The sequence below is a fragment of the Diachasma alloeum genome, unplaced genomic scaffold (assembly GCF_001412515.2).
Source record: "Diachasma alloeum isolate Michigan unplaced genomic scaffold, Dall2.0 Dall_scaffold_00338, whole genome shotgun sequence".
NCBI lineage: Eukaryota > Metazoa > Arthropoda > Insecta > Hymenoptera > Braconidae > Diachasma > Diachasma alloeum.
In genome coordinates, this window is record NW_021680477.1 from 298,968 (window position 1) to 317,556 (window position 18,589).

Below are 18,589 nucleotides of genomic sequence, written 5' to 3' on the forward strand. Positions count from 1 at the left end.
CTTGTCAAAATTAAATTATAAAAAAGATTTTCTTCCTTGAGAGACCTCCGGCGTAAAAAATAAAATGGTGACATGCGAGGAAAACTTTGTGCCTCGAATTCTCACCCACAAGGAGATGGAAAAATCTGACAGATGGCTTAAAAAAATTGTTCTCTTCACAGAAACGGAATAATTCGATTTAAAGAAGATTTGAAGAAGACGAATAATTTCAGGAAATGTTTAAAAACACGAGGTGGAGCTGCGCCGCCATCTTCGAATCCCCTTACGGAAGTGGAGGGGGTATCCACGCAAGATGGCGGCCACACCCGTCAATCACCTCGTATTTTTGAATGCTTCTTAAAATTATTTATCCTCTCCGGATCACCTTCAACTCGTTCCATGAGATGCGCAGATCAGGAATTAAAAAATCTTCGCAGCACCTTTCGACTCCTGATAATAGGAAAAAAATTGAACGCTAAATTGTCGAGAATGTATCACCAGCTCGACTTGCGGGGTTTGGCCTCGGTACAAAGGACGAAAAGCCGCCTCGTGAAACAGTTTATCGCGCGTTTGAGACTCTCCCCCGCTGATTTGTTTTAGAGGCTGAAAATCCCGACAAGACGACAACCCGTACCACATTCGTCTTCTTCTTCTGATCGTCCTGACGCGTCTCGCATCAAAGTGAATTCCAGGACGGGCGGGGGGAGGGGCATCGGGGAATCATGGAATCTACGGGCAACTACTAGGCCCAGGAATTTTCGTAAGAGATCATTTAATGCATGCTTAATGATCTCCCTGACGTTTGCATGACATTTTAATGTCATTTAATGTGAAGGGATGTTTTTTAATCGGATTTGTGGAGGGAAGAGTTTTGAGGGGAGTTTTTAAGCCTGGAAGCGCCATCTCGGAGGGGATTGCGGAGGTTGAATTGGATTGGACGGTGGTAATGGAGAAATTGGTGCTATCAGTGCGTTAATGAACAATTTAATTAATGCCCTTTTTCCGGTCAGATTCGATATTTCTTTTTTCAATTAATTGTTTATAATTAATTCTCATTGCAAAAAGCAATACGACAATCATATGTCCCAATTTATTTGGATTTTTTTTAAAGGGCAGGTAATTTAGAAAAAAAAGGCAGGTAATGTAACCCCATCCATTCGAGTTTCCTTGAGAAAGTGAAAATTTTTTATTCATCTCAAATTACAAAAAATGAGAAATTTCATTAAAGGAATGCCTCCCTACCACTACGACTTATCCTTATAAATGACTCTGGACAATGCAACGTAAAACATTTTCGTAGACTGGTCCACATACCCAATGGGGCCTATCTCACAGTCAGCACAAGCTAGATACTTCACATTTCCCACTGTCTTTGTGACACTGACGTTCTCAAACATGTACATGTCCTCGATCAGCCAGTAATCCTTCAATTTCTCGACTTTCTCCTCCCCCTCGTCGCCCTTGCTGCGCATATGTGGGAGATCGAACTGAAATTTCCAGAGGAACCGTTTATTTGAATAAAATGAACTTGAATCAAATGAATGGGTTCATTCGATTCAAACTCAAACTTGAATTTTATTCGTGTTTTTAATCACATGAAATTAATAATTTACTGAATATATGTATGTATGTAGTTATTTTTATTGCTTTCTGAGAGGAATTTACTGAATATAAATAACTGTGTTCGTGTTATGTTTATTTACCTCATGAACGAGAAAAGTTCCCGCTGCTGGGCTCAATATGACTGAGGGGCAAAATTGACAGCAAATTTTCAATTTATTCCTCCCACTCTCGTCGCATTTGTCTTCATGATTGGACTCTACCATCGACGACATTCTTACTAATTACTTTGTATCAATTTTTTTCTTGCTAATTACTTAGGATCAATTATTTTTCATTAATCAGTCAGAGTGGATCTTGACGTTCTGCAATAAACAACACCATGCGTAAATACTAAAATAAAACTGATAATTAAAAATCGCAGGGACCTCTATTTATCGTGCTGATGAGTTTGCTATTTTTTTTTTCATTATATTCAGAATAAATGATTAGAAAAATCTAAATAAATCCTACTTTAATAATTATTGTTTGCTACTGCAGTTTTAATGTAACGAATAAGAAAAAATAACTAACTACTTGGATTACATCCCTCTAAACCAATAAAAAAAACTAAATGAGGCTTTTTAAAAATCTTATTTTTTTTGGTTTTTGGGATTTTTCTCTCGAAATTGCTACAGGTGAAAAATTTGAAAAATAATTCAAGTTAAAGAACAAAGCGAATCATTGATATGATTTTTTTCAAGTTTTTCTCATAATTTTTTCCATTACATTCTGAATAAATTATTCGAAAAATCTGAAAAAACTACTTTAATGATTTATGCTGTAGTTGAAGATCACTAATTTACCAAAATCGTCACCCAATTAAAAAAAAAATCCAAAAACTTAAAAAATTAAATTTTCGGAAAAGCTCACTGAGTTATAATTTTGTACATAGGGGCGGGTGGGGTAAAATGGACACTTTAGACTTTTTTTTTTATTGTTCATAAATCAGAAACAAATTTATCAATTGAGCTCAGTTTAGGCTCGTCACAAGGGAAAGAATTGTTCTTTGTATTTCAAAAAAAAATTATTAAATTTCATCAACATTTCAACCTCTCATTAACACTTTTAAAAGTCTAAAATGTCCGTTTTACCCCAGCTTCCCCTATTTACAGAAAAATTATGTAAAAATAATATGACACACTTTTGACACTTTTTATTCCCCTCAGGCCTCTTTCTGGTCAACAAAAAAATAGAAACCCAATTGTTTCTCATTTTTTTACATTGAAACTGAAGCAGTACTCCAGCAAGATAAATAACACACCAGCGATTTCTAAATTCTTGTCTAGTCTCCCCTTAAATAAACAAAAATCTGATAATATTACCGTTGAACAGGGAATAATGTCATCAATGCAACGTCTGATACCGGCGAGCGTTGAATACTTTGACTCCACTGCACAATGAAAATTTCTCCATTTGTATTTCACTGTCAACATAACCTAATCCTCACAAGCGATGAGTGTCACGAACAGTCAGACCAAGTCAGTCAGACTGTGGGGAGCGATCATAACCTCATTTTACCGTAAACTCGCTCTTCCGAGTGAAAAGCCGTCTGAAAATATTGTGATTGTCGCAACAAGAGCCCTCAGATGAGCGAAAATGTTCGCTGTTCTCCGTAGAATTCCGAAGAGTAGACTAGCCCTGTTCGGGTTTTTCCCGCAAAGCGCGGATGAGGTGAAAACCCCAGGGTATGAGGAGCTAAACCCGCAGTACAGGGGTATAGAGGCGGTACGACGGTTGTTCAGACCTGAGTGAGTAGACACGGGTCCTCAGAAACTATTCATTCACCCTTTTTGAATGAAGTAGGGACGTGTGGGGTAAACTGGACACTGGACTTTTTAAAAATTATTCATAACTCAGAAACAAATCTATCAATTGAGCTCAGTTTAGGCTCAGGGAAAGAATTGTTCTTTGTATTGAAAAAATTATTAAATTTTATCAACATTTCAACCCCTCATTAACATTTAAATAAAGTCAAGTGTCCGTTTTACCCCAACCTCCCTAATTAATGTCGAAAGATTGCTTTTATGTTTTGGAATTACTTTCTTCATTTGGGGAAGAATGACCTTCTTTCAGTCTTCAATATCTCGTGAACGAATGATACGATTTAGATGAAGCCTACTTCATCTTCAAGTCAACGAAAAAATCTTGAATTTAACAAAAAAAAATGGAAATTCGACTCAGCAGATTTTGAGTTATTGAGGATTGAAGGAAGTCCATTTCAAACCGATTTCTCATCTCTTTACGAGAATTAATTTTGGGAATTAAATCTGAGAATTCATATTTAAAATAAACAAATATGCTAATTCATTTAATATTTGTCTGTATTAATTATTATGTGTAGGGCGATAATCTCTGTTGTTAATATCTACATTTATTAATCCCCTATTAATTTTATTTTCATTATGTCGAAAGCCTGCTTCCATAGTTCGAAATTAATGCACTTTTAAAATATCCAATATCTTCTGAACGAACGATACGATTTCGGTAACTCTGATTTCATGCTAAAGCTACCAAAAAAACCTTGAATTTGAAAAGAAAAATGGTAAATTTGACTCAGCAGATTTTGAGTTATTGAGGATTGAAGGAAGTCCATTTCAAACCTATTTCTCATCTCTTTACGAGAATTAATTTTGGGAATTACATCTGCGAATTCATATTTAAAATAAACAAATATGCTAATTCATTTAATATTTGTCTGTATTAATTAATATGTGTAGGACGATAATCTCTTTTGTTCATATCTACATTTATTAATCCCCTATTAATTTTATTTTCATTATGTCGAAAGCCTGCTTCCATAGTTCGAAATTAATGCACTTTTAAAATATCCAATATCTTCTGAACGAACGATACGATTTCGGTAACTCTGATTTCATGCTAAAGCTACCAAAAAAACCTTGAATTTGAAAAGAAAAATGGTAAATTTGACTCAGCAGATTTTGAGTTATCGAAGATTAGAGAAGGTCAGTTTGACCTAAGTCTCCCATTTCCGTTATTTTGGGATTGAAACCTTGATGAATGCATTCAACGCAACTGGCATAATCTCTTCATGAAGTCTAAAAGTCGACCCTAATATTTCATAGCGAATATGGAGAACTCTCTCAGGAAATGGCGGCTGCCGTCCACATGAGTGGAGCTAGCGTCTTACTGGGGGCTGTGTATGGGGCTATTCTCCATGGAAGGGAGGCCTGGTTCGCCTTCATGGAGAACAACCAGGCGACGCAATTCCATCACCACATGGAGGCTAAAAAAATGCTGCAGGACAGAGTGACAATGGCGATATGTAAAGGTGGCTTCAAGTGGGGGTTCAGGATTGGAGGATTCACAACCGTCTTCATGTGAGAATTTGCACTGCTATTCAGGGAGGCCTTAGGCAATTCGGCTAATTATCCCTCCCCTATTCCATCAATTTCTACATTGGTCAGAGTTGCGAGTTGGTAATCTGAAGGTTGTGGGTTCAAACCCCTCGTGGGCATTATCCTCGGTTTCATTACGGGTTCTTTAGCTACAGCTACAGATTACACGAATCCATTTTTATAATTCCACGATTTTTTTTTCCAATCTTAAATTTAAAACATTTACCTTTCTAATGCAAAGAAAAATAAAATTATGGAATAATTGACTAATTAATAATAATCAATTAATAATTGTTATACAGGTTATACAAATGTATTTCCATAATTTCACGATTTTCTTTCAAACTTATCGTCGCGAATTAATTGCTCAGTATTTTTCTCTGCATTTATTATTCTGTTGAGATGAACTAAAAGAAATTTCTAGTGGAACGTTAAATAAAATTGAGGAATAATTGACTGATGAATATTAACTAATTGATGATTGACTCCCCTTCAGTTTCCTAAACACATTCATAAGAGTATTTCGGGGTGAGCCTGGAGTGATCGAATACGTGGGAGCAGGTGCGATAACAGGTGGACTATTCAAACTGAATTTAGGACCTAAAGGAATGTTCGCTGGATCCCTCGCGGGGGGTTTCCTGGGTCTCCTCGGTGGCTCTGTCTCCATGATTCTTCTATACTTGACAGGATACACAATAGACGACATAGAAAAAACTCAATATGAAATGCACGCCAACAGGAACGAGTGAGTCCCCAAATCCCTAAAATGTCAACTGCATGAAATGAGAGAGACAAGAATATCCAAGTACTTTAGCTATTTTGTTGCTTTCGAGAAATCTCATTCAATTTAATAACATGAAATAAACACTGAATTACACATGATGGAAGGAACTAATGCACAAAATTATCAAAAATAACTCATAGCCCCATTTGATCTAAAAATTGCATAGACAAATTTGATGATCGAAATCGTTGAATCTGTGGTATGGCCTTGGATACACTTAATACTTGGATATCCTTAATCCAAGAATTCCTTCTTAATTTCAACGTTCATCCTAGGGCTGTCCGAACTGCTATGAAACTTCAAATGCTGGACGAGCACGAAAAAATCCAGGTCCTAGCTGCGAAAGTGGAGGAAAAATTGAATCGCCGACCTCCACTAGACGGAGTCCCAGAGATTGCGACAGAGCCCCTCGAAGGAGAACAGAAATAAAAAAAATCGCCGATACGAAGAAACATTTTGTACATACTAGTTCATGTTACTATATTAGATTAAACAGAATCAAAAGTCACTCATCGTGTTTTATTTGTCTCTGAACTGACGCATGATATAGACAACCAAACCTCTAAAACAATAAACTTAAATACAAAATAAAAGTTGATCTGCCCTGATCATTACTCCAATAGTGCTCAGAACCTGATTGCAATAGGCCATAATTATTAAACCACAAACCTATTTTAAAGTTTTCTTAAAATATTCTGAGCAACAATCGCATTATGAATAGCTCCCCCAATCCTGCGTGACTTATAGAATAGGCCTGATTCTCCACACTCGATATTCCAACACTATGTGATGAATGAAAATAAATAATTCAAATATTACAATTGTGAAATAAACAGAAAGTACATTAGCGTAATCTCAGTAACGTAACAGTCCCTATCACCCTGTTTGGCCTTAAAATTAATTTATTACTGAATGAGGAGATATTATGCTTCTTGTTTGTCTACGTCTTGAACCTTGGTAATGCGTTTAGCGCCTCTTCCTGGTGGGCCCTTGGGCTTAGCAAACTTTGGCCGGTGTAAATTGACTTTTGGATGCAATTCCTCTTGCAAATAATCCTCAGTTAGTTCCTTTCCATCATCTATCTCTAGCTATTCAACAGTAATTCAAATTAATTATTCTTCTGTTTGGGGGTGGAGATATTGAGGATTACTATTCATGGGAACTTGTGGTATCAGGCCTATTCTGTAAGCTGTTGCTCTGTTTTATTTTTTTATTGCACATCGGAATAGTCCCATTGCCACGAGCCCACACCCAGAGAATTCATTTGATCGCAATAAAAAGATTTCGACATGCTAATAAATTCTACTGGCTAAAATCTTTATTTGAAGGAAACCCCATTTATTTGATTCGAATAAAGATTATTCGATTGAGATAAACCATTTCTGTGGGTGCATGGTACATACAACTGTTCTAAATCACCTATTGTGAAATATTATATGTTAAGAATATCCAAGAAAATTTGTGAAATTGGGTAAAAAAAGATAAATTTTTAATAAAGAAGAATGGCGTGAGCTCTTGGATATACTTAAATGCTCCTGGAGATTTGGAAATAACAAAACGGGAGTGAATTGCATAATCGTTTTATTATACACATAGCGTAGTTAATATTGGCAAGATTTACAATTTTTTTTATCATTTCGCAAATTATCGAACATATACGAATAACAATGATTCATCTCCATCTTGATAAATGATAAATTTCCTTGATTTTGGAAGTTGATAATTGAATTTTGATGAAACGAAACAAAAACTTACAGAATAGGCCGATGATGATTACAATGTGTTTAAAATTATGTGTTCATGCACCGAGTTGTGTGCGTCAATGTATTATTGTATATTATTGTTAATCATGAGAACACAATCGATTGAGTCGTTTGTTTGTCCGGCTTTTGAGCATTGCCAATTGAATCACGAGGCCTTTTCATTTTGGCAGCATTTTTAGATGCGTCGGGACGTTAATTATCCGCGACAATTCAGACATTTGAATTATTTGTTAATGACGACTGACGAAATTTGTTTCACAAGTTCTTTTCATAAAAAATCCACGTGACTGAAAAAATAGACATCACGAAAAATAGAATGCCTTTCCAAGAATCATCCCAATCCTGACTAAATTTAATCACTACTTTCACTAGTGTTTATGTCATTTTGTAATTGTTCAATTTATCCAGGATATGCAGTGTTAATTCACTCGAATAAAATAAAAGTGGGGAACCAATTCATTCAAATTGAATTGAGATGAGACTCACCAATCAGTCTTGAAGTAGGACAATTAATTTTATTTTAAGAATTTGTATGATATGCTGTTGAAAATTTTGGTTTAAAATTTTAGATAGATCTTTGGAATTCAAGTGAACTTTTCAAACTTTGATATGAAAAATAAAATTTTTTGGCTTATAATAAAAAATTTCGAAATTCCAGACTTCTTCCGTGAACTTGATCTAAATTTTTTCCCTTGAAAATCAGATTAAAAAGTTCTAATCTTCAAGAATTTTTGCTTGAAGCTAAAATTCTGATTTTTGAATTGATGATTTTTTTAATTCTAAAATTAGTCTACTTGTTTCAAGTTTCTTTTGAAATTTATAATTCTATTTTCATTTAATTCACACCGACACTGGTATAAAAAATATATCACCTGGCACCTTGACTCAACTAATGTCAAATTAATGCTCAATCAATCCACATCTCCATTCTTCAGAAATATTCTCAGTTGAAAAACCCAAATATTCATAATTCAAGAGCATCTCTCACTCGAAATAATCATTCTTAACTCAATTCTTCTAATAGAGAATCAACATTTTTAAAATTTATTGCCATTCATCACCGTCAAATAGAATATTTCTCATCAAATACAATTTTTGTTGTAACTTGTTGACTCAACAAATTTCATGAATTTAATTTCATTTTTTTTCACTCTTGAATTCCAAAAAACTTGAATCTCAAATTCCTCCCCGAAATCCTCAACAGTTTACTTAGCAATAAATCCCCTAATATTCGTCATAGTTTCGAAATGAATAAAAAGCGTAGCAGCTTACATCTCAAGAGTAGCCACCGTAAAAAAGAAAAAGAAAACTTTTCAAAACAAAATAAATTCGATAAAAAATAGCAGTTTGCGCATTGGCTGTCACAGATCAATAACCTACATAATAATAATCCTTGAAATACGTATAACACACGGAGATGAATTCTTCAGAAATTCTAGTACTAGCACGGGAAGAGGGACGCAAAGATTCCAACTAGGGAAAAATTCCGGAGACCGTCATATTCCACCCAAAGAGCAGTGACAATGTCAAACTACTCAAATTACGACCAAAAAAATATATATAACGTCACATGACTGAGGCCAGTCATAACAATTTTTGCCCCGAAACCAATTAGCGACGATATTATTAAATGAACGTCAATAAAAAAACGATGAAAAGTATATAGTCCTTTGATTTGATTAAATTTTTTGATCACACTCCTCGATTATGACCTTTTTTCTGACATAAATCTTATGTAACCGTCACATTCCATCTAAATAGTAGTTGAAACGTCGCACTTTTCGATATTTTATGATGGCTTCACAATTTTGTGACATTCTTTGTGGCATCAATTCTATGTGATCCTCATATTCCATCTAAATATCGGAAACAATGTGATAGTATTCAAATGATGACCAAAAAAAATATAGCATGACTGTCGCAAATTCGTCAAAATGACGAGCACCAGCACTAGATTCTTTCCAAAGAATTTCTCTCCCTGTCGAGAAGTTAGGCGAATGGCATCATTAAGCTAAATCCTACTGGAATAACTGCCCTAACTCTCTAGTAATCACATCGTGGCACCTCTCGCCACCGAAACATACTGACACCCCACCGCAATTTCATCATCACATTAACGATATAATTTTCCAATATAATCAAAAATGTTCAAGTTGCGTTTGAGTTGAATTTTACCAGGCAAGCCTTCCTCATTACCTCAACCGAGAGAATTAATCCGACATGCTTACACGTACATATCACCTTTATACGACTAGGAGACCTAATTTCGTTAGAACGTTAAATTACTCAACTTTTTTCAACTGACTCTGGTGAAATTAACAGAAAGACTCTCTTCTGCATTTCACGACTCAATGAACCAGATAATTAATATTAATCACAATGGGTTTTGTTAATTTGAGCGACAGAGAACATTGAACAAATGAATAAAACACAGATCTAAAAACCTAGACACGAGGAAATTTCAGAGATAACAGATTATTGAATAAAATAAAATAATACGTCATTTAATCCTGAGACAACAAATAATTTTTTTTGTTGCATTTATATCATATTTTATGACCTGCAATTGCATTTTTACAATTTTATTTAACAGGATTATTTAGTCAGGATTAATGTTTCGAGTCGATTTTTCAGGATTAAATGACGTGTGATAAAAAAAAAGTACAAATTATGCTGAAGGCTGAAGGCTTGACCCTGAAAAGAGGAAAAAATCGACGCAGAAACCATCCTAACACGTAATCTCATTTTAAACCTCTAACAACTCGTCAATATACCCTATTGAAAAATAATAATAATCCCCTAAATTAATTAACTGTACTGGAATAATGTTTTTACCACAGACTGTTCTATACCGAAAGCTGATTTTCCCCGATAATACCAAAAATATCGTTTGCATTGCATCGTATTTCATTGTTCCTCACGGTTAATTTAGAAAAATACACCGTTACTACTCTTACTATGCAGGTATACATATCACGTTTTAGTTTATACTCTTGTTGTTGTTTTTTGTGCTCGTACAACTAGCGATCCTACTAGCATCGATAAATTACTTTCCGTCCATTGACTATGGACTGAGAGAAAAAACGATCTCAAGTCAGGAAACTAATTTTTTTAGTCAAATATATCATTTCTTGACGACGAGTGAGAATTTCTTGACTCGAGAAATCGTTTTGTTTGCTTTTGTATTGAATAAATGCAGAATCCAGCTCACCCTATCTTCTTTCGAAAGAAAACAAATCAGCGAAAGCGGTAAAACAGTTTACCTTGACGTAGGTCCTGAGTTTTTTAAGAATATCTCCAGATCTAAGAGAGATAGCGAAATTTTCGTCAAGACCTCTTTTGTAGCTCTAATTTTTTTCTACAAAAAAGGTTTTCAGAGAAATTCCTCTATTTCTCTTAAATTTCGAGATATTCATCGAAAACAGCCACTGGACGAAGTTGACTTGAATCGTTTTAGCATTTTCCTTCTGAAATTAATTTTTCATTCAGTATCACACAGCTTTACCCCCAATATTTACGCAATTTTCTTACTTCAAGAAATTATTTATGTGAAATTCCTCAATTTTTATCGTTCGTTTTTTCTCTCAGTGTAAATAACCTGGAACGATCGGGTCCACATCTGGTCCATTTTTGAATATCGATAAAACACTAGTTCCAAAAAATATTATTCAACGTTTATATCGTACATTGATCAACGAATCTCTGAGATTAGTCGATAGCCATGGCAATAACCAATGTAATGAGGCCATTAAAAGTGTCAACCTGTTAACTCAAAACGCAGGAGCGTTTTTGCTTTGATTTTTTCTCGGACATAACGTTCGGGGGTGCGGAGGGTGTCGATGGGGTCATGGGGGTTGTGTTTCCAGTAGAGTCTTTAACAGGGGGATCCTCCAGCATGTCAGCTAACTCGTCTCCGCTATTTACCTCCAACTAAGAGCGTTTAACCCTTTTTATTACGACAGACTTGACCACAATTCAATGAATATTCTCATTGCAGACGTCTAAGTGCTCGAGGATTCGTGAGCAAAGCGAACGAAATATCACGGGCAAGTCAACGGAATAAGGATTAGTCACAACCACAAGTGAATTGTTAATACTCATGCTGGGAATGTTTCGTAATCATGGGGTGTTATTGACGGGCATGCAGGGCTACTTACCTTTTTAGTTATGTTGACCCCCAGGGATTGGATGAGATCGAGGAAGGGGGCTTTGCAGGAGGAGTAGAGCATTCTCTCTTTGATGCTGCAACTGTAGCCGGGCATGCTGTAGATGAATACTGTAACAAAATTCATGTTGTGTTTCAAATATAGGTATTACTGAGCCCTATCAATCGCCGTTAATTAAATTGCAATTCATCAATTAATTTTTTTAATTTTCGAATTTTTTCGAAAATCGGTTGTCCCACGATAACTAAAAAAATTTTCTGAATTGATTGAATGATGGCTTAAAAAATTTGTTCGGGTGTCCTTTTGACCGAGTTCGAAGATGAAGGCGATAGCAGTAATCGTTATTTTGATTTATTTGGGAATTTGCAAAGTTTTGTATTTTTTGAAAATCAGAATTCCGGGGATATCTTTGAATATCATACTTCAAATGAATTCAATCATAGCTTAAAATGTTTGTTTTAATGCCATTAAGTCGAAGTTAAAAAATGATTACGATAGCTATATTGGTTGGTTTAATTTTTATGATTGTTGAAAATTTCGAATTTTTCATGAATTTCCCTGAAAGTGAGCTTTCTGATGGTTTCTTTAAATGTGATGTTTCAAATTCATTCAAGTATGTGTAAATAAAATTTTTCTATCAACATTTTATCGAAGGGCTGAAGGAAGAGATAGAACCGTAAAAGACAATCGGTTGTATAGAAGAAAAGGATAATAAGAATAATGATGATGATAACGTTCAACTGAGTTGAAAATTTGGCAAAAGTAGTTGAAATCTTATTCAATTTAATAAAATGAAATAAACAATGAATTATACATGATTGAATGAAATTATGTGCAAAATGGCCATTCGAAAGCATATTACTAATTTATTAACAAAAATAACTATATCAACCATATCAAGTTGAAGTTAAAGAATGTTTTACAATGGCCCAACGTATCGTCTTCCAGGGAGGACCTCATCAGGGGTTTCTTCATTATTCCAATGTTCTAAATCATAAATAATACCACTTAAATTGGAGAAAAAACCTGTTATACCCATAAACCTACACTAAAATGTAAAAATGTTAATAAATAATTAACAAAATGTGTTTACATTTTAGTGATTACAAAAATCGATTATTTCTCCAATTTAATTGGCTTTATTTGTAGTGATTTAGAACATTTGCTGAATAAATAAATTTATTACTCAATAAATCTTACCTATGCACTCCATGTAGTCCCCCTCATGTGTATGCTTGAAATTATAGAGATGATATCTAGCCGCGTCAGCCGGCACCTTAGTAGGCAATTTATCGAGTGAAACATCGCAAGCCATGACGAGATGTATCTTCTCCTCGTCGAGATCAATTTTCAATTGTACATATTCATGTAGGCCCTTTCCCATCTCAGTGATCGCCTGTTTCGCCTCGTCAGTCACCGGAAAAGCGACTCCACTGAGCGTCTGATGTCTCGTTTCCACGTTGTAGTCAGTGTGAATAGCTGTCTTCTTCAGCTCCACGAGTTCCTCCTCGGCGGAGGTGAGTGGGGCCGGGGCGGCGTCGTTCTTCTTGTGTTTGCTGTAGCCCTCGAGGGTGATGTCGTCGGGGACAGTGCCGTGCAGCTCGTCCTTGATGGAGGCTGTGCCGAACTCTTGCTTGAGGGTCGCCTTCGTCGAGGCGTACAGCATCTTCTGGCGGATTGGGGCAGTGTCTGGGGACCAGGATATGAACAGCCAGTCGTAACCCGAGTCCGGGGATTTTGTGTCCAGACGGTAGAGGATGTACGCCGGCTGGTTCTCCTCGATGAGGGGCTTCACCAGGCGAGCGTAATCGTCCTGCCATTTGCCAATTGGCTTTGACGACGAGGCTGGAACCAGCTCCTCTGTTCAACAGAGAAATTCACGCGGAAAAATGACTCGTCTGAACCGAATGAATGGGGCTGTTGGGGTAGGGGATGAATAAATAATTCAGTGGAACGTTATATGTCAATAGGACATTGACCGGTGGTCAAATTCAGTCGGGAGTGGGATTCTATTTTCTTGAATTAAAAATATTTGCGTTTTTTAAATGGGAACATTTCTGGAGAATCGAGATGTGCATTAATTGAGCGTTAATTTGACATTTATTGAGTCGAGGCGCCAGGTGATATACTTTTTATACCAGTGTCGTTGTGAATTACATGAAAATAGAATTATAAATTTCAAAAGATTCTTGAGACAAGGAGAATAATTTTAGAACATGAAAAATCATCAATTCAAAAATCCGAATGTTATGCTAGCTTCAAGCAAAATTCTTGAAGATTAGAACTTTTTAATCTGATTTTCAAGGGAAAAAATTTAGATTAAGTTCACGGAAGAGATCTGGAATTTCGAGATTTTTTATTATAAGCCAAAAATTTTTATTTTTCATATCAAAGTTTGAAAAGTTCACTTGAATTCCAAAGATCTATCTAAAATTTCAAACCAAAATTTTCAACAGCAAACCATACAAATTCTTAAAATAAAATTAATTGTCCTACTTCAAGACTGATTGGTGAGTCTCATCTCAATTCGAGTGAGTTAACACTGCATATCCTGGATAAATTGAACAATTACAAAATGACATAAACAGTAGTGAAAGTAGTGATTAAATTTAGTCAGGATTGGGATGATTCTTGAAAAGACATTCTATTTTTCGTGATGTCTATTTTTTCAGTCACGTGGATTTTTTATGAAAAGAACTTGTGAAACAAATTTCGTCAGTCGTCATTAACAAATAATTCAAATGTCTGAATTGTCGCGGATAATTAACGTCCCGACGCATCTAAAAATGCTGCCAAAATGAAAAGGCCTCGTGATTCAATTGGCAATGCTCAAAAGCCGGACAAACAAACGACTCAATCGATTGTGTTCTCATGATTAACAATAATATACAATAATACATTGACGCACACAACTCGGTGCATGAACACATAATTTTAAACACATTGTAATCATCATCGGCCTATTCTGTAAGTTTTTGTTTCGTTTCCTCAAAATTCAATTATCAACTCCCAAAATCAAGGAAATTTATCATTCATCAAGACGGAGATGAATCATTGTTATTCCTACATATTCGAAGATTAGCGAAATAGTAAAAAAATGTAAATCTCGCCAAAATTAACTCCGCTATCTATAATAAACCCATTATGCAATTGACTCTCGTTTTGTTCTTGCCAAATCTCCAGGGGCATTCAAGTATATCCGAGAGCTCAGGCCACTGTTTTTCGGCAAGACCCACTTAGCAATGATTTCATTAAAGCCCTCAAAAATCGTTTGTACTCACCGTTTTCAATGGAAACCTTCAGCACCCGTATTTTTCCATCCCGACACTTGGCGAAGAGTTTCTTCAAGGGATCATTGGCTGTAAATGACAGACAACAGTATCAATACATGACTGATAACATAGGAGTGGCGCTGGAATTTCCATTTTCGAGGTTAAACCCATAAATCCGGAATCCTCAGCTCAATCCCCGGAATAGCCCCCTAAACCCCGATAATCACCCTTAATTCCCGTCTGATGCGACATTTCCCCGCTGAAGATTCCTGCCTCGATGATATTAATGCCCCTCTTCAGACAAACAGCCAAATTGCGCTGGCAAATAGCACGGACCACTGATTTCCGAACAATTTTTATTTCCAACAAAATGGAAATTCAGCCGATCTCCGGGAAGACCAATGGCGGACGCTCACACCGGGGCTCCTCCAATTAGAGACAAGTGTCAGTCGCTGGAGTGGCTGCCACTGCGCGTGCGCAGTCACGCGAGTGGATGATTGATGCCTGCCACACGGCTTCCACGTATGACAGGCCAGCTGTAACCTCTAGAGCTCCGAGAAACAGACGGTTTGCCGAATAAAACATTGAATATACATCAACAATCGTTAGAACAACAAAAAGTCGGTGAAGATCCGCTGGGAAAATGGTTTCAGTGCTGAACACCGTGGACACGGGCCACGAGGACATGATCCACGATGCTGAGATGGATTATTATGGTTTGAGATTGGCCACTTGCTCCAGTGATAATTCGGTTAAAATATTCGATCTCAAGAATGGATCGCAGAGTCTTGTCGCCGATCTCAAGGGACATGTGGGACCTGTCTGGCAGGTTGCTTGGGCTCATCCCAAATTTGGGAATATCATCGCTTCCTGTAGTTATGATAGGTGAGTGCACTCAGGGGAATTTTTTTTTTGGAATTTAGTAAACTTGAATTAATTTTATTAATTTTATTCACTGTTTTTTGATAGATGATGTCATTTTACAGGGGGAAATCTTGATAGTGCAAATGTGTGAAGAAAAAATATTTATATATAGATAACATAGGAGCGTTTGTATGACTTTAACACAAACAATTCTCGTGTTAACAATATTCCATTCAGTTTGGGGTGGAAAACCTGTTGGGGAATTAAGTCACTCAGTCGTTCAACTCAAGGGAGCGAAATTGGAGACATTTCTTGATGAAGCAATGAAGTTTTTATTAAACTTTCAATTTTAACTTATTTTATGATAATTTAGGAACTTGAATGAGTCGCATTCTCAATCAAAACAGAAATATTTAGTACCGTCTCACCTGAATTTTCTTGATTTTTGTGAATTTTCGTGGGGTAATTGCACCGAAATTTACGTTTGATTTTTTTTATCTAATTCTGAATTTTCAAGGGAGAAATTCCTTGAAATTCCATATTTAATGGTGATGTTCAAAATTTTACGGACAATTGAATGAATACCAAATGTGCAGCAGAAGAATTCCCAAATTTTCGCTGCATTTTCAGACGATTGAATTTCAATATGAGTAATAATATGAAAATGTCAATCAATTTCGTAGAATAATTGAATTGAAATTTACAGTTTCCATTGTTTTTTTATTAAATTGTAAATTTCCACTGCCAAATTCCTTGACATTTCACATTCAATGATGTAATTTCAAATTTCCCTGAAATATATTATGAAATATATATATATGAAATATATTTTCAAGAAATAATTAGCCTGAAATTCCTTGTTTCCATTAATTCATCCATCAAATTAAGAATTCTCAACGAATAATTTCCTTGAAATCTCACATTTAATGATGAAATTGCAAATTTCACTGAACATTGAATAGAAATACAAATTTTCTGTAAATAATTAATTAGAAATTCCAAATAATTGTCACCTGAATTTCCCTGATTCCTAATTAATTTTCATGAAATAATTGGCCTGAACTTCCCTGTTTCCATTAATTCTTCCATCAAATTATGAATTTTCAATGAAGAAATTCCATTAAATCTCAGTGGAACTGTCACTTTACGAAAAATCCCCACATTGCATTGAAAAATGTCCACCTGTTGATCCACAGAAAAGTTATAATCTGGAAGGAACTCGGCGAGTGGACGAAAATATACGAACACACAGGTCACGACTCATCAGTGAACTCCGTGGCCTGGGCACCCCACGAATTCGGCCTGATCTTGGCCTGTGGTAGCTCTGATGGCTCCATATCAATCCTGACGAACAGTGGAGACACTTGGGACGCCCAGAAAATTCCAAATGCCCACACGATCGGGTGCAACGCTGTCAGCTGGTGTCCAGTCGTTGAGCCGAGCAATGATGCTGCCTCGCAGAAGGGGGGAGTTGTCAAGAGACTGGCCACCGGTGGCTGCGATAATCTCGTCAAGATCTGGAGGGAAGATGGGGACAGGTGGATCGAGGAGAATAAATTGGAGGCACACAGCGACTGGGTTAGTCTATGATAGAAAATTTCAAATAAAAAATCTCTCCAGGAAAAATTCAAAAACTCAAATATTTGTCAGACATTTCCATTGTTTTCATGACAATCCAATGCAAATTTTATTTGATGTGATGATGAAAATGCTTAAAAATTATCAACACGTTGACTACTGCTTGAAATTTTTAATATGAATCAGAACAATTTAATGAGAATTCTCTCTGACTTGAATGAAATTCGATTCCCAATTCTCATAATTCATCCAAAAATTCATGTTTAGAGAAAACAGTCATGGAATTTCAAATTTTACCGAAAATGCAATGAATTTTTCCTGATTTCTATCAATTTTCATAGAGTAATTGAATTGAAATTCACAAGTTAATGAAATAATCAAATTGTGAAGTTCAGTTTAATTATTCCATGAATTTCGTTATTAAAAATTCACAATTTAATGAGAAACACAATTAAAATTGTGAATGCTGAAAAATCACAATTCACAAAAAAATAAAATTAAAACAAATAAAAATAAAAAAAATTAATAAACTTTAATTTTTTTAAATAAAAATTGTGAATTGTGAAAATTCATTCAATTCATTTAATGAGAAAAACAATTAAAACAGTGAATTTTCAATGTCGAAATTCCTTCAAATTCTCGTGAACCCATCACTTAAAAAAAATTCCATGAAGTGTGATCCTGTGATTCCTGTCCACAGGTGAGAGACGTTGCCTGGGCCCCAGCAGTGGGTCCCTCTCGAGCGACCCTGGCATCCTGCTCGCAGGATCGTCGAGTCGTCGTCTGGACCTCCACAGACTACTCCAGCTGGACCCCCAACGTCCTAAACGTCTTCGAGGACGTAATCTGGAACGTCAGTTGGTCCCTCACTGGTCGCATCCTGGCTGTCAGCGGTGGTGACAACAAGGTTTCACTCTGGCGTGAGAACTCTGAGGGACAGTGGGCATGTATTTCCGAGCTCAACAAGGGCCAGGGTAACCTCAACAGCGCCGATCAACGTGTTCTTTAATGAAGATTTTAATTAAAAATGTATCATAAAAGAGGCTTGTATTATTTAAGTTAGTCTTTTAAGGCGTCCACTGGTGGCATATGATTTTTTTTATCATTGTAAAAACAAAATCATCTTCATTCTTGTAAGAAAAAAAAATAACTTTGACAAATTCGATTCATTGGAGGGAGATGATGATAAATATACAGAGAATACAATATAAAAAAGGATACAGAC

The 18,589-nt window shown here is 35.8% G+C and overlaps 4 protein-coding genes across 6 annotated transcripts; 2 read left to right on the plus strand and 2 right to left on the minus strand.

The window, feature by feature from the left end:
* Window positions 1-1,179: 1,179 nt before the first annotated feature.
* Window positions 1,180-3,315, minus strand: LOC107040548 (guanine nucleotide exchange factor MSS4 homolog). The gene is made up of 3 exons (XM_015260669.2): window positions 2,904-3,315; window positions 1,683-1,904; window positions 1,180-1,466 (listed from the first exon to the last, which is right to left on the minus strand). The coding sequence occupies exons 2-3, from the start codon at window positions 1,812-1,814 to the stop codon at window positions 1,224-1,226; spliced, it is 375 nt and encodes a 124-aa protein (XP_015116155.1). The 5' UTR covers window positions 1,815-1,904; window positions 2,904-3,315; the 3' UTR covers window positions 1,180-1,223.
* Window positions 3,004-6,229, plus strand: LOC107040547 (RPII140-upstream gene protein). The gene is made up of 4 exons (XM_015260668.2): window positions 3,004-3,329; window positions 4,665-4,919; window positions 5,434-5,682; window positions 5,997-6,229. Exons 1-4 carry the CDS (start codon window positions 3,178-3,180, stop codon window positions 6,148-6,150), a joined length of 810 nt encoding a protein of 269 aa, XP_015116154.1. The 5' UTR covers window positions 3,004-3,177; the 3' UTR covers window positions 6,151-6,229.
* LOC107040545 (twinfilin) lies at window positions 6,220-15,324 on the minus strand. Of its 3 annotated transcripts, none has more exons than XM_015260665.1 (5): window positions 15,150-15,324; window positions 14,932-15,009; window positions 12,851-13,510; window positions 11,642-11,760; window positions 6,220-6,809 (listed from the first exon to the last, which is right to left on the minus strand). In XM_015260665.1, the coding sequence occupies exons 1-5, from the start codon at window positions 15,172-15,174 to the stop codon at window positions 6,645-6,647; spliced, it is 1,047 nt and encodes a 348-aa protein (XP_015116151.1). In that variant the 5' UTR covers window positions 15,175-15,324; the 3' UTR covers window positions 6,220-6,644. The 3 variants fall into 3 exon arrangements, with proteins under 3 accessions (XP_015116151.1, XP_015116153.1, XP_015116152.1); XM_015260667.1 differs by lacking the exon at window positions 6,220-6,809 and adding an exon at window positions 7,286-7,771; XM_015260666.1 differs by lacking the exon at window positions 6,220-6,809 and adding an exon at window positions 10,919-11,414.
* Window positions 15,325-15,426: 102 nt separating this feature from the next.
* On the plus strand, window positions 15,427-18,511 carry LOC107040550 (protein SEC13 homolog). The gene is made up of 3 exons (XM_015260674.1): window positions 15,427-15,807; window positions 16,983-17,364; window positions 18,065-18,511. Exons 1-3 carry the CDS (start codon window positions 15,566-15,568, stop codon window positions 18,371-18,373), a joined length of 933 nt encoding a protein of 310 aa, XP_015116160.1. The 5' UTR covers window positions 15,427-15,565; the 3' UTR covers window positions 18,374-18,511.
* The last annotated feature ends 78 nt before the right edge of the window (window positions 18,512-18,589 follow it).

What these genes read in the sequence shown, in the direction of transcription:
- LOC107040545 (XM_015260665.1), bottom strand. Translation starts at nt 15,174, where the DNA reads ATGTCGCATCAGACGGGAATTAAGG. An exon ending in GCATCAGACGGGAATTAAGG is followed by an intron (nt 15,010 to 15,149) that starts GTGATTATCGGG and finishes TGTCATTTACAG; the next exon opens with CCAATGATCCCTTGAAGAAA. An exon ending in GGGTCAACATAACTAAAAAG is followed by an intron (nt 6,810 to 11,641) that starts GTAAGTAGCCCT and finishes ACTGTTGAATAG; the next exon opens with CTAGAGATAGATGATGGAAA.
- LOC107040550 (XM_015260674.1), top strand. Translation starts at nt 15,566, where the DNA reads ATGGTTTCAGTGCTGAACACCGTGGACACGGGCCACGAGGACATGATC. An exon ending in GCTTCCTGTAGTTATGATAG is followed by an intron (nt 15,808 to 16,982) that starts GTGAGTGCACTC and finishes GTTGATCCACAG; the next exon opens with AAAAGTTATAATCTGGAAGG. An exon ending in TGGAGGCACACAGCGACTGG is followed by an intron (nt 17,365 to 18,064) that starts GTTAGTCTATGA and finishes TCCTGTCCACAG; the next exon opens with GTGAGAGACGTTGCCTGGGC.
- LOC107040548 (XM_015260669.2), bottom strand. Translation starts at nt 1,814, where the DNA reads ATGTCGTCGATGGTAGAGTCCAATCATGAAGACAAATGCGACGAGAGT. An exon ending in GAACTTTTCTCGTTCATGAG is followed by an intron (nt 1,467 to 1,682) that starts GTAAATAAACAT and finishes TGGAAATTTCAG; the next exon opens with TTCGATCTCCCACATATGCG.
- LOC107040547 (XM_015260668.2), top strand. Translation starts at nt 3,178, where the DNA reads ATGTTCGCTGTTCTCCGTAGAATTCCGAAGAGTAGACTAGCCCTGTTC. An exon ending in CGACGGTTGTTCAGACCTGA is followed by an intron (nt 3,330 to 4,664) that starts GTGAGTAGACAC and finishes AATATTTCATAG; the next exon opens with CGAATATGGAGAACTCTCTC. An exon ending in GGATTCACAACCGTCTTCAT is followed by an intron (nt 4,920 to 5,433) that starts GTGAGAATTTGC and finishes ACTCCCCTTCAG; the next exon opens with TTTCCTAAACACATTCATAA.